Here is a 16,696-nt window from a genome sequence, read left to right as displayed (position 1 = left end):
TCTCTCTCTCAAATAAATAAATAAAATCTTAAAAAAAACTTTTGCTATTTTGAAGTAATGAAATGTTTAATTATCTTGTATGTTTTACCCAAACCTCAGGTGATTATTGTGTCAATGTCCATTAAGAACCTTGCATCTAGACTATCACCATACCTGTGAATGAAGTGCATCTGCTCCAAGTAGACACAACCTTTTGAAATATCTACACACAGATCTACGAGGTCAACCAAGGTGAGTAAAGGACCGTGAAACTGTAAGAAATGAAAGAAAAGTTACAAGTACTTTTCCAGTTTGTACAAAACATACATGTGATGTTTTAAAGGTATTTTTGTTCTGGTTACAAGAATTCAAACAAAGAGGGAAAGAGCTAGATTTACATACTTTCTACTGAAATATACATAAATAAGACTATTTTTAGTAGGCAGAGGCAATATAGGATCATTACTGGAAAGATCTCAGGGTGTCAGTTCAGACAGACCAAGATTTGAAACCTAGTTCTGCTACTTACGAGTTGTGTGAACTTGCTCACGTTGCTTAATTCACTAAGCACCTTTCTCATATGTAAAATGGAAATAATAATACTGGCCATATAGGATCTGAGATAAGATATGGAATCTGGCTGGTATATAACAGATACTTAATAAATAGTAGCTGCTGTCATAAGATGTAATAATGATAATTTAATCAGCACTAGCTAGTTTAATTATTGGCCCAATGTCACACTGTAATGTCAGTCATGACAATGGGCTTGTTCCTCAGATGAGCCCCCACATAAATTGTTAGCAGCACCCTATTTCAAGGTCACAGATGACTCCTCTCCTCCTTGAGAGCCAGCATGCATATTTAGTTGAGCCTATACCAGCTGCAGTGATTTCTACATAAAAAAAAAGCCAGTGGAAGATTTTATTGGTACCATATGGAAAAAATTCAAAGTTCCTTCCCCGAGGTTACATTCATATATTGTCTTTCTTTGCCATTTCCCTGCAATTACCCTCATTATTATCCTCCCTGTCTGACACATCCCAAACTTGTCTCCAGCCTCTGGTGCTTTAATGAGCCCGCTTCGTTGTGACCCACTGCGTGTGGAGTCTATTACAGATTCCTAAGCACAGCCTCCATGGTGGCCTCAGGCTGCTCTTTTCCTCCACTGAGGTCCCCTAGCGTTTCCTCTCCCAATCTATGCTTCAGCCACACTGGGCCACCTGCAGTTTTTATACCTGCTCTGCATTTCTCAACCGCTCCTCTTTATTTCTGCTACCATTCTGGAATGCTCTCCTTATTCTTGATTTCCATTCACATCCTTTACTGAGCATCTCAAATGATTCCCAACCTTGAAACCTCTCAATTTCTCATAGATGAGTGCTCTTAAGTGCTGCTCCCCCTGCTTGCCCAACAAGCTCATGTCTTGTCCCCAAACTAGGAAGATTCTCCACGTTCTCAGACTCAACATCGCCATGGTCCCGCTCTTCCACACCTCGGTCCGATAGCGAGGCTTGATCTTACCCCCAAGAATCAATCCTCCCACAACACTGTTCAGATCCAGCAGACACCAGACACCGGTCTCTTGGCCTGTGTCTGAGTCCCTCCTGGGTCTCCCGACTGGTTCCTCGGTTCCTCTGTGAGTGGAATCCTGCTCTGCTTTTGGCAAAGCCCACTCTACTGAGGATGCTCCTCACTTAGAATCTTGCTTCTGAACTACAGCCTGGTGGCTAGCATCACGTTCCCTGTGGACAGATTTTAATGCTGCCTGCCTGTGTATGTCTCTAACTATCCCTTGCTCCTGACAGACCCTGTGACAACCTGTTAGGATACCTCATCACCCCACGTTGGGGCTTCTTGACTCCAGATGCTCCTGCCCTGGGCTGTCACCTGTCATCACTTGCCAAACCCCCCAGACATACCCCAGACCTCCACCTGGGTCTGTTCCTGGTCAAAACTTTTCAAGACTCATGTGGGAAGGTGTTGTTTCAGAGACTGTTCTATCCCCTACTTTAGTTGTGTCTCAAATGGAAGACCTCTTCTGTGAAGCCTTCCCAGTTCTCCCGAGTTGGAAATCATCTCTCTCCTCTGAGCGTCTACAATATAGTCTCTACTGCACTCTGATAGGCCCTCCCACTTTCTATCTTAAATAAGTTATTTATATGTGACATACCTCCCTACCATGTGGCAAAGTCTTTGAAAGCAAGAGCCACATCCTTCACTATTGTATGATAAACATGCAGCAAAAAACTGATGAACTGATTGTATCTGGCTATCTATACTATTTTTTTTTTTTTTTTTTTTTTTTGCCCAGCTGGCACATTTATTAGCATTAAACACAAGATCGTTCTCTTCCTGGACCCCAGGAAGCCACGCCCACAAAGTCCCAAGCTCCTGAAGCAAGAGTCCCTCTGCCCCAGATCTGAAACAAGCTCTCAGGCCTTGGCAGTAGCCTGAGCTGCCCCGAGGGCTGTGAGCTGCTGAATCTTCTGGCTCATCATCTCCATGACAGCCTGTTTCATGGCATGCTTCTCCTGCAGAGCTGGCTGGATTTTCTCCATTTGCTTGGTAAGGAAGTCTATCTTCCTCTTGAAAAAGTCCTTGGCATCCTCAGCTGTCTTTTCTACATAGTAGCCTGTTCCCTCATGGATGAGTACATGTTCCACATCATGTAGCTTCCCAGGGACATACATAGAACTCGTCAGTGGGACGAGTAATTCTTTCCCCTCGTTGTTCTTGTTCAGCACGTTCAGACAGTCCTTGGCTTCCACATACTTGGTCTGTACCACCTTGAGCTGGGCAATGGACGTGGACAGGAACTCCACTTCCTGGTCCAGCTGGTTCTTGAGCATTTCTAGCTGCGGCAGGTTCAGCTCGGTGATGTTAACTGACTGCGCCATGTTGGGCTATCTATACTATTTTGTTAGGTTGGTTTTTGGTTTTGTTTTTTACTTTCTTCCCTCTTAATAGAATCTTAGGATATTAGAGCTAAAAAAAAAAAAAAAGAGTCTGAGAACATTCTCAATTCAATATCCCATTTTATAGGTGCAGAATCTAAGGTCCTGAGAATGAAAGACTGGACTAAGATGTATGAGGCTAGATGCAGTCAATCCTGATGTATTCGACCCAGCACTGCAGTATTGAAGCTGGGGTAGGGAGAAGGACGCTTGGGGCTGTTCTGGAATGTTGCCTCTGAGCACTCCCTGTAGAGACTCGGCTGGCTCCAAATGAACTTAGTGTGATGGGGACTTAGAGCCTGTGGCGTTCTGGCACTCAGCACCTAGCAGCAGCCTGCCCACTGGTTGGAGCGAGGGCAGTGAGGCACGGAAGCTGTCCTGCTCAGGAAAGGCAGCGGAAGAACCCTCGAGAACCAATCAGTGTAACCATCAGGATCCCGACTAAATAGGAATAAATTGGAAAGAGCTGGCCCATATTTTCATTTCATCCCCTCTTCTCTACCCCAAAGCAAACAAAACACAACCTACAGATAAACACAGGTTGTTAAAGATGGGGAGCTGAATGTGTGCATTTTTAGTCCCACTGTCTCCCCAAACCTTACTAAGATGACAGTATAAGGGAAATGTTTATAATCTCATGAGGACAAATACATCAGGAAAATAAATTTAGTGCATGAAACATTTTGGGGAAGTGAAGTGGATGGAGGATGGTCCTTCAGCAGAGCCGAGAGACAGTTTAGCTGCCTGCAGGGGGAAAGGCAAGAATCAGACTGTGTTTCACTAGAAAACCCCCTACAGGCATCTCTGAATGTAGGGGTGAGGGGCAAGCCTGGAAGCAAGAGGAATGTTTGGAAGTTTATTTGGGGAGCTAACTAGATCCCAGGTCCTCCCACCACAGCAGGAGGCTTTCCACTGCAGAACACACACACAGAACCAGAACAACTCCAAGTTCAAAGATACCAGTCACACTCAGACACTGTGCTGAAAATGGAGAGGAAAATTAAATGAGAGCCCCTATACTCAGCCTTCGGACCTCCAGCCCCCTCCTCTCTCACCTCCCTGAACTGAGGCTTAGGCATTGATGGCCTAGGCAGGACACCATAAAGATTCCTCTCTGGGGAAAGTGGGGTGTGCCAGGTAAGACACCCAGATATTGTCATTAGAGGATTAAGGGACCCCCCCAGTGAAAAAGCAGGGTCCACAGGACAACCAAAAGGAAGCTGCCATAGACACACAGGTTCCAGTCAGCTTCTTAGGCCTCCCTGTTAAATAGGAAGATCAACCACAAATCACCAAACATTTGAGAAAAGCGTCTCACATTACAAACAGATCCCACAACAAAGAAGATAAAGGAAATCAGGACAATGCAGGAAGCAAATTAATACTTTAAACAACCATAATTAGTGTCCTAGGAAAGATTAGATAAGATTTTGCCCATATGAAAAAAAAACAACACAATATTATTTCAAGAAGCGATCAAAATATAAGAACAAGTCTGTGGAAAATTAAAATTTTAAGTTCTATTTTAGAAGTAACAGGAATCTGCCACAATTGAGAGCACAAATACAGAGTTGGAAAACAGGAGAAAATGGCTAATAGAACAAAAGGGTAAAACAAAGCGGTCCATTATCCAGCTAATAGAGTTTTGAGAACAAGGAAATAGAGGAGACAAAGAATTTTATTTATTAGTAAAAAATAATATAAAAAATCCCAGAACTGAAGGGGTGATTTTCCAGGCTGAGTGTCCAGATTGGTAAAAAAGTACCACAGATAAGAAGTTCCTAAAATTTTCCAGAGAGGAGGGGCAAAAAGCAGGTCACTGATCATAAGTCCAGGAATCAGAATGGCCAAAGACTTCTTAAAAGCAACTGTACAAACTAGAAAACAAAGGCAAAGGGGTTTTCAGCCTAGAATCCAGCCAACTTACTCATCAAGTGTGAGGGAAGGAAAAAGGACAGTTTCTCAAAAAGAGGGGAGAAAAGGAGACTTTTGCCTCACATGCATGCTTTCTCTCTTCTACAACAGAACAAAAATTCATGGAATAGAGGAAACTAAGGTCCAGCAAGAAAATCAGCAGGGTAAGCAAATGTGAAGGGAACTCCATGGAAAACAGCTCTGCAGAGAGCCCAGAGGACAATCACCCACATTGGCTCTGGGAGGAGAGAGTGTCCAAGAAAAAAACCTGTTAGGTGTTAGATCAGCTGATCTATTTAACCACAGTGATAGAAGCGCCACAATTCTGTCAAAGGGTTGAGATATATAAAAAGTGAAGCAAATGGGGGAAAATAAAAGAGGTGTTTATTATTCTCACCCAAGGGGGGGGAGAAAACCATAATCACAGCATTTGAGTAGCTCAGCTGCTAGTAGTAGTCATAGTAATGTAAATCTGCACTATTGATTTATCTGAAAATTGTGGTAACTGTCAGAGGATGTGGGAACAAACTTTTCAATGTGTAGGGCTCGTGGGGTTTGGGCTGGTACTGAGTCAGTCTAAGAGAGTTAAATCCTCACCTCTCACAGTAGGGGAGTCAGGAGATTTCCCTCAAGATTGAAAAAAATCAATGCGCAGCCGTATACAGAGTGTGTAGGAACATGGCGGTAAATACCAGAAGAAACGTGTAGATGCCTGGCATGTGGGGAGGAGACTGTCTTTCACCATAAACCTGGTTCTGTGTTTCAGTGTTTTAGCCGTAGAACGCGCACTTTGATAGAAATAAAAACCAAATTTTTAAAAAATCTTTAAATGGTAGTGTCTTGTTTTGTCTCGTGTGTTTTTCGTCTGAGATGGAAGGTAGTTTCCCACAGGTGCTGTCACAGCTGGCCCTGATCCCACAGACTTTGCAGGTGAGCACTGATGACAGAAGACAAGGGAAGACAAGATGGAGTCTTGCATCCTGTAGGCAGAACTGCAGAACTGGCTGGACTTGTTAGTGTGGTCGTAGAAGAGAAAGCAAGGAACTGGATGGATGGCTTGGAGGAGGAGCTATGAAATCAAGATTTCTGTTCTGGCCAACACAAGTTCGAGACGCCTATGAAAATCCAAACAGATATGCCAACTGGGTAGGGACATAGAGTAGTCAATAAAGACATGAGGGCTTGCAAGTATCAATTTGGGACAGACAGGCATACAGATTAAGTACAGAGAAAGATGTGCCTTTCCAACGCCATACCATCTCTGTTCTCCAGAAAAAATGATTTTGGGAGTGAGGAATTCCCATTAAATATGAAAAACAGCCTCAAATAACCAGAAAATGCCAGAAGTTAGCCCAGGAGGGGCGCCTGGGTGGCTCAGTCGTTAAGCGTCTGCCTTTGGCTCAGGTCAGGATCCCAGGGTCCTGGGATCGAGCCCCGCATCGGGCTCCCTGCTCAGCGGGGAGCCTGCTTCTCCCTCTCCCACTCCCCCTACTTGTGTTCCGTCTCTCACTGTCTCTCTTTCTCTGTCAAATAAATAAATAAAATCTTTAAAAAAAAAAAAGAAGTTAGCCCAGGATTCTAATTGTCCTAATCCAACTGAAGGAAATACAAGAATTCTTTCCACAGAAGTCTTCTGAGGTTTGACCATCAGCCCAAACTGCAGTCTACTGAATTTAAAGAAACTTAGTGGGAAGTTGTAGGGCATTTGCATTACAAAACCAATACTGGGACCCCATTTCCTACCTTTGTCATCCGGGCTTTACGCAAATAGGTAAGAAGGTCTCCTCCTTCCATCAGTTCCAGGATAATGTATTGAGGTTCGTTCAGCAGACAAACTCCAAGCTGCTTCAGAATGTTGGGATGGTTAAACTTGCTACAAGGTGGAAAGAGACAGGCAGGATGACATGACAGCAACAGGCGCCCTGGCTGAGGGCCTTTGGGAAATAGAGCAATTCTTTATCTCCAGTTTCCTTCAAAAGTCCTGTTTGCGGGGGGCGGGGGGGAGGAGGGTGTTTTGCTTTTCTCTAATAAACCCAAGTCTCCTTTTCCAAGTACTGGTCCACGTGCTTGCCTTAGAGAGATGATACGGCAACCCCTAGTGGCCAGTACATATGGTTGTAATAGGTGATCTTTAGAAGAAACGTTCACAGGAAGTATTTTATGTTTTGGTAAAGAAAGTAATCTTAACCACTATCCTTCAAAAGATATTTGAAAGCGTTACACTTTCAGTCATCACAAGTATGTAATATTATTCTCTTCCTTTTGGAGAAACAATTCAGACACGCAGGTATGGCTTCCACCATTTTCTCAAGACATCAAACCAAGGAAACCCCGATCTAATGATTAGAACCCTCAGCTGGGACCGCCCCCCCCCCCCCCCGGACCACCGTCTCAGGCCCTCCCTTTAAGATGCCTCTGAGCAGTTTTCTTGATGAGCAACTGACTCTAACCGTGAAGATAAGTTTACTAAGACAGAGGATATTTTCATTGACATCCCTGTACTTAAAGCTCTCTCCCTCTCTGAAAAACAAACTGAGGTTTCTGGAGGGGAGGAGGGTGGGGGGATGGGTTAGCCTGGTGATGGGTATTGAGGAGGGCACGTTCTGCATGGAGCACTGGGTGTTATGAACAAACAATGAATCATGGAACAGTACACGGAAACAAATGATGTAATATATGGTGATTAACATAACAATAAAAATTAAAAAAAAAAAAAGCTCTCTCCCTTACTCCGGATATTCTAGCCACTATCACACGTTTAGAAGAACATACGGATGTTTAAAGCTGAACAGCCTCAGACGTCACTTGCGAAACACGCTGCTTGTTGAAGGTCAAAGAAATGAAGAACTTTTGCCTGAGGACTGCCTGTTGGAAGACTGGTTTCTATAGAATACTTGTCACCACAGACATATTTATGTTTAAACTTCAGCCATGTTTGTTTGGGGCATGACCTGTGATGCTGGGTCATTTTGAATGTTAACAATTTACCAATCAGATATAAAAGCTTTCTACTCCTATCAAGGGAAAATGAAGCCAGAGCTGCCCCGATACCTCATCAGATGTGCCTCTTTCAGGAACTCAATCTTCTCCTGGTCTGTGGAGCCCTTCTTCAAAGTCTAGACAACACAAAATAAGCCAGCAATCAGTATAGCAGACATTCTGTGAGCTCAGTGGGTTAATGGAGACAATCTTTGATTTGTTTTGTAATATTCACCCTGAAAGCTGGAAATAGATCATGGCTAATACATGTGCATGTGCTCTGCAAACTCATTCAAAACTTAGCCTGTGTTAGAACTAGTGTCCAAGTGGGAAAGCCTGAAAGACAAAAGATCTAGTAATATCTACACAAATTCCCTCCAAATATGTAGACATTTTATTTTTTTTTAAGATTTTATTTATTTATTTGACAGAGAGAGACAGAGCGAGAGGGGGAACACAAGCAGGGGGAGTGGGAGAGGGAGAAGCAGGCTTCCCGCGGAGCAGGGAGCCCGATGCGGGGCTCGATCCCAGGACCCTGGGATCATGACCTGAGCCGAAGGCAGACGCTTAACAACTGAGCCACCCAGGCACCCCAAAATGTAGACATTTTAAAAAGAACAAATTTGGTGTGTAGGCCAGTTTCTTAATTTTCAAAGTTTTCTACTCAATATCTGTTTCCCCCTGCTTCCGTGCTAATGATCTCCTAATTTGTCTCTTAGAGGCAAGATGCCCAGTCCCAGACAATTGGTTGTAATGAATCAGGAAAATTGTGTTTTGTAATTCTCCAGCCTCCCTTGCAAATAGGGGTGGTCATCTTGAGTCAATTCTGGTCAATGCTGTGTAAGGGGAAAACTGCTGAAGGGAAGAGAAGCTTGTGGAAAACTTTCACTTTTTTGAACATATACACCTAACATCATTCCTTCCCCCTTGCCCTGACCTGAATGAAGATGTTATGCCTGATCTTTGGCAACCATCTTGGGATCATGAGGCAACACACATGTTCAAAGTCAAGAGAGTTTCAGATACACTGGCTCTGACCTAACACAGTACTGCACCAAAAACCCGCAGTCCTCTCGTTATGTGAGAAAAATAAACACTTGTTTACACCAGTGAGGCTAGAGTAGTTTAAAGCACTTTTAGATTGCATCATTTGGCAGTGGAGAGGATTTTGCCAACCTCTCTGGTTGTATAGCCCTCTCTCAAAGCAACAAATTCCTAACAAGCAGTGGTCAGGATGTTGCCCAGTTACATAAAAGATTCATCATCCCTCGATGAAAAGGTTTTAGACAAATATGAGAGTCTACTCAGCACTTCCTTAAAACTACATTCCATATACCATGCGAATAACTGTGTCGTACAGGGGTCAGCAAACTCTAGCTTGGAGACCAATACCAGCCTGCAACTATTTTTGTCCAGCTTGAGCTCTGAAAATAGTTGCTCAGCTTTAACTTTGTGTTTTTCCAGCTTTCCTGAGGTATAAGTGACACATTACATTTTCAAACGGCTGGACAAAAGTCGAAAAGAGGGTATTTCTTAACACGTGAAAATGATATGAAATTCATATTTCAATTTTCATAGAGTTCACATATGGACTAGGGCCGTTTCACACTGCGAAGGCCAAGTTGCATCAGTGACAACTGCCCTCAAACCCGAGACATGGAGAACGTGCTTTCCACCCCTGGTCCTCTTATAGTATATTCAAAGGGAAAAACTGCCTGCCCAGTCTTAGCTAATCAGTTACCTTAGCGGTAACTATGGATTACAGAGCTTACAGAAGAAATGGAAGAAACATTGTCATTTCTCTCGTCATGCATGGACTCCCACTTTCAGCTGTCTTTTCAATTAAGATCACTCATATGTTACTATAGTTTTATCCATTTAAATTCATGTAAACGTGCTGACCCGACATGTCAAGGAATTAAAAGATCTGTATTACCTTCACTGCTACTTTGGTTTCTCCACTTCTGGCTCCTAAGATGTCCACTGCTGTCCCTTCATACACTTCTCCAAAGGCCCCACTTCCCAACAAGAGGCACAGAGTCAGTTTTTCCCGAGGGAAGGCAGGAAGACTTTCAATCTCCTCTTGGGTTGGAAGAGTACTGGAAAATAATATTTTTGTTGTCCCAAAATACATTGGTTTACAAGTTGGTGTTGGGTGTTAGTGTTTGAGAAAGAGTATGAGAAAGAGAAATCTCATGATTTTGCAACACTGTTCTATGTAATATAGTGGCAGGGAATCTTGTGTTTCTATTCCTTCCCTATTCCACCTTCCAGAATATTCCTTCCCTATTCCAAAACACAGAGAGCGTGTCACGTCACTTCTAGGCACCATAATCTTGATAGAAACATGCCTGTGTGTGCATTGACTCAAGAGTTTTTACTGTAGCTTGTTTTGTTAAAAAGTTGTGAGTTACTAATTTCTTCAGGTAATCAATTTATGTAAAAAGCCATTGCAAATTAGTAATAAATATATATGGGTTTATAAGCCTAAAAAATTTCACTTCAACTATTTCACACACCTGATCCTTTGTGTAAAACAAAATTTAGTGTGACTACAAAAATCAGCTCCTTCTCCATAACTTTTAGAAGCCAACTCTCGGAATATTATGAGAGGGAAAGAATTGTCTAAATGCTTTGAGTTTTTAAAAGAGAATCTTGACTATCAAATGTGCTGAGTATTTTCTCAAGGAAAATCACCTCTGAATCACTAAATTAGATCACCCATGTCTACTTCAAATCTTCCATTTCTATATCTCGGATTATAAATTTCAAGGCCTATGACTACATAATTCCTTTTGGCAAGAGGCCGTAATACAGTGTCTTGCATAAACCGCAATATGTGTCTTGCATAAAAAGACATTTAAATATTTTCTTTAATTATTTTGACTACATCAAAAACTCACGACATACTCTATGTTGGCTAATTGAATTTTTTAAAAAAATTATGATGACAACGTAAGTTTAAATCTCAGCTATACTAAAGAGATTTTGTAGGCAATCACCATACAACCTCTGAAAACAGACTCAGATGGACTTAACAGCACAGGCATGGAACCCTTGGAATTCCTCTCTTCTGGATGCTTCCAGTTGAACCAATCATGCTACCGTCTGTTCTTTTCCATTCAGTACTTATGTCCTTGTTTCATTTACTTTATAACTATATGATAAAACACTGGAACACAATGGAATTTTGCTTATTTTCCTTAGGATAGAATAACCACATAATTTGCCATCCATCTCAGGTCACATTTGAAAATGGAAGGGGATGATATTAATAATCAGGCTAGAATAATGAGCATGGACCAGCACAATCGTGGGCAACACGGGACCCATGGGCACTCTTTTTATAGTTGCCCACTCTTCATCTATGTGCCCCGTAGTGATGGTCCAGGTTACATACTGTATGGCATAGCAGGCATTAGCCAGCCCTATTCCAGCTGCCAGACCACGGAGCTCAGCCAACTCTTTGTCTTCGTTTATGAGACCCGTCAGCCCTTCCTTGGGAGTTTTTTGATTCCTTAATTTTCTGTGCCAGACTATAAAGAGAAAAGGACATAATTGACAAAACAAAACATTGCTTTATTTTTTCATCAAGAAATATTAGCATTTTAAATGTTTATATATAAGAACACCATGAGTAGAATAACAGACTTTGATTGAAAAATGTGTCCATAGTAGAAAAACGAATTAAATCTTGGTACAAAGACTTATAAAAACACATAACTTAGAACACATCACCTATTTCATGTCTCAAACCAAAGCTTCATGCATTTCTTATTGCTGTTATAAATAAGTTGAAGGATCTTAATATCAGAACTTATTTCTCAAAATCACCCTTAAACTAGAGGCAACAGAAACCAAAACAAATTTGCATTATAATTACTACATAATTATTTGCATTATAATTAAATTACAAATTTATTTCTGAGTCCAGATAGCTCCAGGTTATGCTCCTATAGTAGATCTGAGGAGTGCTTTCAATTATAATGGCATGCTCCCTTTTTTAAAATGCAGAATACAGAAGTTTATACACATACTCAAGCATACAGAAAAACTATTGGAATGAAACCCACCAAATGTTAGTAGGGGTCTTCTCAGTTGTGAAATCATGGATGATTTATATTGTCTTCTTCATACAATGAGCAAATACTATTTTCATCCTCATAAAAATAAGTGATTTTTGGAAATTTGAAATACAATTATGTCAACCATCTGTACTAGAACATTGGTTCAAAAGTTGAAAACAGCAGGGTGTTTTGTAAGATGATCGTTAAAATTTGAATTTTATTCCATTGTATATTCTCTATCCAACAGTTTAGCGTTTTATTCAAGGGAAATTCCATCTGAGGGACCACGCAGGGAAAGATCTTAAATACTTGTGCTAGGGCGCCTGGGTGGCTCAGTTGGTTAAGCGACTGCCTTCGGCTCAGGTCACGATCCTGGAGTCCCGGGATCGAGTCCCGCATCGGGCTCCCTGCTCGGCGGGGAGCCTGTTTCTCCCTCTGACCTCTTCCCTCTCGTGCTCTCTATCTCTCATTCTATCTCTCTCTCAAATAAATAAATAAAATCTTTAAAAAATTAAATAAATAAATAAATACTTGTGCTAATGCAATTTTTCAAACTTGAAAAGCTGTCCCTACCCCTCTTCATTTTTTTAAAGGCCCAGCTCCCAGTGATGCCTTCCAAGACCCTGACACTCTGCTGATCTCTCAGTTTTCAATGTCTAAGACCAAGTGTAGCTCTCGGTCCGCATTTCTATCGCAGTGTCCAGCACATGTCATGTCCTCTTGCCTTTTATTTCTCACATTTATATTTTCACACAGGTGCGTCTTACCTCCCTCATTAAATGGCAAGCTGCCAAGGCCAGCAATTGTATATGCTGGCTTCATATTTCCCTCTGCTCCCAGCATGAGGCTAACGTTGCATGTTAGATGCGACCACTCACCAAAGCCAAAGCTGCCGGTGTTTATTTTTAAATCACTGTTTCAATTTTATATTTATAAGTAGTTCTGCTGAGAGCCCCCAGCACAATACAAATATGTTTAAACAATTGCTACTTTTCCTTATTTTAATAAACTCAATCTTTTCTCATGCACTCACCCACTTCTCCTAGTAAAACCACATGCACTGCTACTAAAAGCAAAGGAGCCAATTAGCTTAGCTATACTAAAAAATTCGTAAGTTCCAAATAGGATAAAGACCTTTAAATTCTGAGAAAGTCAGATATCCATAGGATGTCTTGAAAGCACGATAGGTTGTCTGAAATTACCTCATGCTCATCCACTAGAGTTATGGGTTTGAACAGTGGTGATGTACACGTAGGCAAGCAAAGGTCAGATGAAAGATTCTTCATGTAATACTCCTTCCCAGTAGGAAAGCAGACAAGCAGTCAAGCCTATATGCCAACTGCCAAATATACTACAGTCATACGTGTAATTCTGGAGGGGCTGGCTTAGCGGCCCAAGCATCAGCTGTGCAATGCTTAGACTCCCTGGAACCACAGGTTAAGATCCTGGCAGGGTCAGCTGAAATTTTTAGCTTTCCCAGTTAGCTAAAGGAGTTCCATATATCATCTGGGTGGAATCTGTGAAAAGAAACCTCAATTCAAGTTTCAGCGTGCTCTCTGATAGTTTACAACTCCAATCAGTTTGGGGAAAGAATAAAGATTGAGACCACTTAGTAACATAGTGGCTTTCTTTATCCTGAGAGAGTTTAGCTTTATGTTTGTAACTTTCCCTTCTATATGAAAAAAAAAGGCTGCAATTTCCTAAATATGTCCTTGAGTATTCTTTTCTGGCAAGTATCGTGTCTGTCTTTTTCTTTCTTTCTTTCTTTCTTTCTTTCTTTCTTTCTTTCTTTCTTTCTTTCTTTCTTTCTTTCTTTCTTTCAAGATTTTATTTATTTGAGAGAGAGAGAAAACACGAGGGGGGGGGGTCAGAGGGAGAAGCAGACTCCCTGCTGAGCGGGGAGCCCGATGTAGGACTTGATCCTGGGACTCCAGGATCATGACCTGAGCCAAAGGCAGACACTTAAATGACTGAGTCACCCAGGTGCCCTATCATATCTTTCTTATAATGCTTTCTTATTATGTCAGGGACTCATAATATCAGTAAGTGATAGGATGATCAAATACCTTATAATCCAAACCAGGACATTTTGGGCACTGAAAGTCCTATTAATGTTTATGCTGAAACAACAGGAATGAACCAGGATGTATGATTACCAAAATAACACCACAGGCCCAATATTTGGCCCCAATATTTCTGAGGTTGTCACAGTATTATCTCATCATTAAAATAAATCTTTAAAAAAAAAGACTTCTAGGCCCAACACATTAGTATAAAATGAAGAGTGGGAAATAGCTACCTTGCTATCTACCTTTCAGACATCTGAAAGCGCAAGTAGACCCCATAAGCCAGAGATGGGTCATCTGCAAAAGAGGAGCTGCTCCTTCCAAACCGGTCTGTCTGCCTGCCTAGAGACCCAAACTATCCCAATCGAGGACTATCACTGGTCTCCTATTAATCCTTTTTTTTTTTTACATCCAGAGTTATTTTTCTTTTATTTACTTAAAACTCTAAGCCACAAGGCACTTGTTATGTAGCCAATTTGAAACAAATATTGGTTTAAAGAAAGCCAAAAGTTGGTGCCTTTGTAATTAGTTTTATCCAAAGTACACCATGAAGTGTAAATACAGATATATTTTTCATAAAATAGTTACTCCAAGATCAAAAACGATTCATAGAAGTTAGTACTTATGAGAGTACAGTCAAAGGTAACTGTGAAATTTATGAATTTATTTCATGTGGGAGGTTGAATACACTAAGTGGTAAATCTACTAATATGATCAAGGTTACTACCTGTAGTTTTAAAGCTATTATACTTACCAAAGACCACTGGGATTGTAATAACCAGAAATATTCCAATTATAATAGTAAGTACAAAGCTTGTTTCTGGTATCCAAAAACCATCTAATAAAATAAATGGGAAAAAAAAGTTAATTTGCAGAATAAAGCTAGGTAGTTTCAGGGGTATGCCAGATATGCCTGAACTAGCTCCTACTAGATTTCCGCAAGCCAGTTGTTAAACCACTGGTAGTTTGAGATCACCCATAGCCATAGCGTTTAACATCATAGGACATCAAAGTCAAGGCTTGGTTTGGTTTGGTTTAGTTTTCCAAAGATCTGGCTTACCAATGCACCATTGTGATATACCCACCCAGGCTTCTACTTCATAATAGCTGAGGAAACATGTATAATCTTTTTTTTAAAGATTTTATTTATTCATTTGAGAGAGGGAGAGAAACTAAAGCTAAAGACCTCGCGTCATAAGAAGCTTTTACCAGTCTGATACGACTATAGCATAGGAACAATGAACTACAATTGGAGGACAAATCATGGAAGGCCTTAAATGCCACACAGAAGTTTGCCCTTGATTCCAAAGGCAGTGAATGGAGAGTCATCTCGGGGATTTCAGAAAGGGGGTTAAGTAATCCAGCTTATGCTTCAGCTAGATCAACTGTCAGCAGTGTGATTAAGCCAAGAGCACAGGCAAGAAATGATAAATTAGGAAAGCCAAAGTGAGAATAGGAAGATGAGCTCTCAACAGACAGAATTCAAGATGGTAAGTCAACAAAACTTGGAGACTGAGTAGAGGGAGAAATTAAATATGGTATTGAGATTTCTAGTCTATATGATTAAACAGATGATATATCATAACCTAAAATGGGATACACAGTGAAAGATGTAGAAAGCATCATTTTAGGACAGTTGAGTAGAAGGTGAGAGTATGGGGAGCAGGAACATAAGGCTGGATCCAGACCAGACTGTGGACAGCCTGGGAAGCCTATCCAGGAGCACTGACTTGATGTGTTAGGCATGAAAGAGTAGCTGATCATTGCTGAGGAGAAAAATGACATGAGGATTCTGATGTTTTAGGAAGGTCACATCAGATGAAATGAATAGTTCCATAGTCTGGATGATAAATTACACAGTCATCCAATTTATTTCTAATGTTAAGAATTTACTTATCTTTATCTCCAAACCTTTGTGTAGTCAGTTAGCATATAGACAGACATGGTAACATACCTCCAACTAACAGAATATCCTCACTGATTCCACTATAATCACCAAATCCCAGATTATTTGCAGCTACTACTCTGAACTGAAATCTTCCTTTCAGGTTTTTGGACTTCCATGTGCAAATACTACTGCAGGATCCATTAAATGCCATCTTCCATATTAAATTCTGGTTCTGTGAATCATTTGAAATGCCCTTTCTACCAAAAAAAAAAAAAAAAGCAAAATGGTAAATATAGAAAATATGAGACAATATATGTATTATTTCTGGACACTCATGTATCATTTTAATGACAGAACTCCAGAGCATCTCCTAGTACACACTTTACCCTTGATCTCATTTCTCTCACATGGTTTGGCTACAGAACACTTAACTGGCTACAGACACTTAACTGACTGAGCCACCCAGGCAGACACTTAACTGAGCGTAATCTCATAAACCCATCCTGGCAATGCATAGGAGCCCACCAACTCAGCCATTGGGAAAATAACAAATAATCAATAGCCAAGAGAAAGCTAAAGAGGTTTTTCCTGCTATTAGAATGTGTAAACTTTCTTCAGAATTTCAAACACATAAGACAATTAGCCCATAGTTTCTAACCTGGAGTTTTTTATTCTTTCTTAATTCTCAGTCTCTTATGCCATCTGTAGTTTATGTATACCACAGCTGGATAAAATAAAATACAGGACATAAAACTGATAAAGAAAGTATAATAGTTCGACTACCAAAATTATCATTATACCTGAGATTCCAAGGTGTATTCCTTCCATTTGTATTGGCCTACACGC

General features: G+C 40.9%; 2 protein-coding genes across 9 annotated transcripts in view; both read right to left on the bottom strand.

Annotated features, from left to right (window-relative positions):
• ROS1 (ROS proto-oncogene 1, receptor tyrosine kinase) overlaps positions 1-16,696 on the bottom strand; it is a 108,094-nt gene that overhangs the window by 20,569 nt on the left and 70,829 nt on the right. For 5 of the 8 annotated variants that reach the window (XM_027602924.1, XM_027602925.1, XM_027602928.1 and 2 more), the window contains 7 exons: positions 15,917-16,107; positions 14,717-14,800; positions 11,230-11,365; positions 9,766-9,928; positions 7,902-7,966; positions 6,594-6,723; positions 154-251 (listed from right to left, as the gene is read on the bottom strand). In XM_027602924.1, the coding sequence (XP_027458725.1) occupies positions 154-251; positions 6,594-6,723; positions 7,902-7,966; positions 9,766-9,928; positions 11,230-11,365; positions 14,717-14,800; positions 15,917-16,107 (867 nt within the window). Of the gene's footprint in view, positions 1-153; positions 252-2,860; positions 2,968-6,593; positions 6,724-7,901; positions 7,967-9,765; positions 9,929-11,229; positions 11,366-14,716; positions 14,801-15,916; positions 16,108-16,696 lie in introns of those variants that run through there. The other 3 variants (XR_003521541.1, XR_003521542.1, XM_027602929.1) reach the window with 3 other exon arrangements.
• Positions 2,264-2,903, bottom strand: LOC113927216 (prefoldin subunit 5-like). The gene has a single exon (XM_035728608.1). It carries the CDS (start codon positions 2,877-2,879, stop codon positions 2,415-2,417), a length of 465 nt encoding a protein of 154 aa, XP_035584501.1. The 5' UTR covers positions 2,880-2,903; the 3' UTR covers positions 2,264-2,414.

The sequence above is a fragment of the Zalophus californianus genome, chromosome 7 (assembly GCF_009762305.2).
Source record: "Zalophus californianus isolate mZalCal1 chromosome 7, mZalCal1.pri.v2, whole genome shotgun sequence".
Taxonomy (NCBI): domain Eukaryota; kingdom Metazoa; phylum Chordata; class Mammalia; order Carnivora; family Otariidae; genus Zalophus; species Zalophus californianus.
Note: the sequence above shows the minus strand (reverse complement) of the source record. Positions and strands in the feature narration are given on the sequence as shown.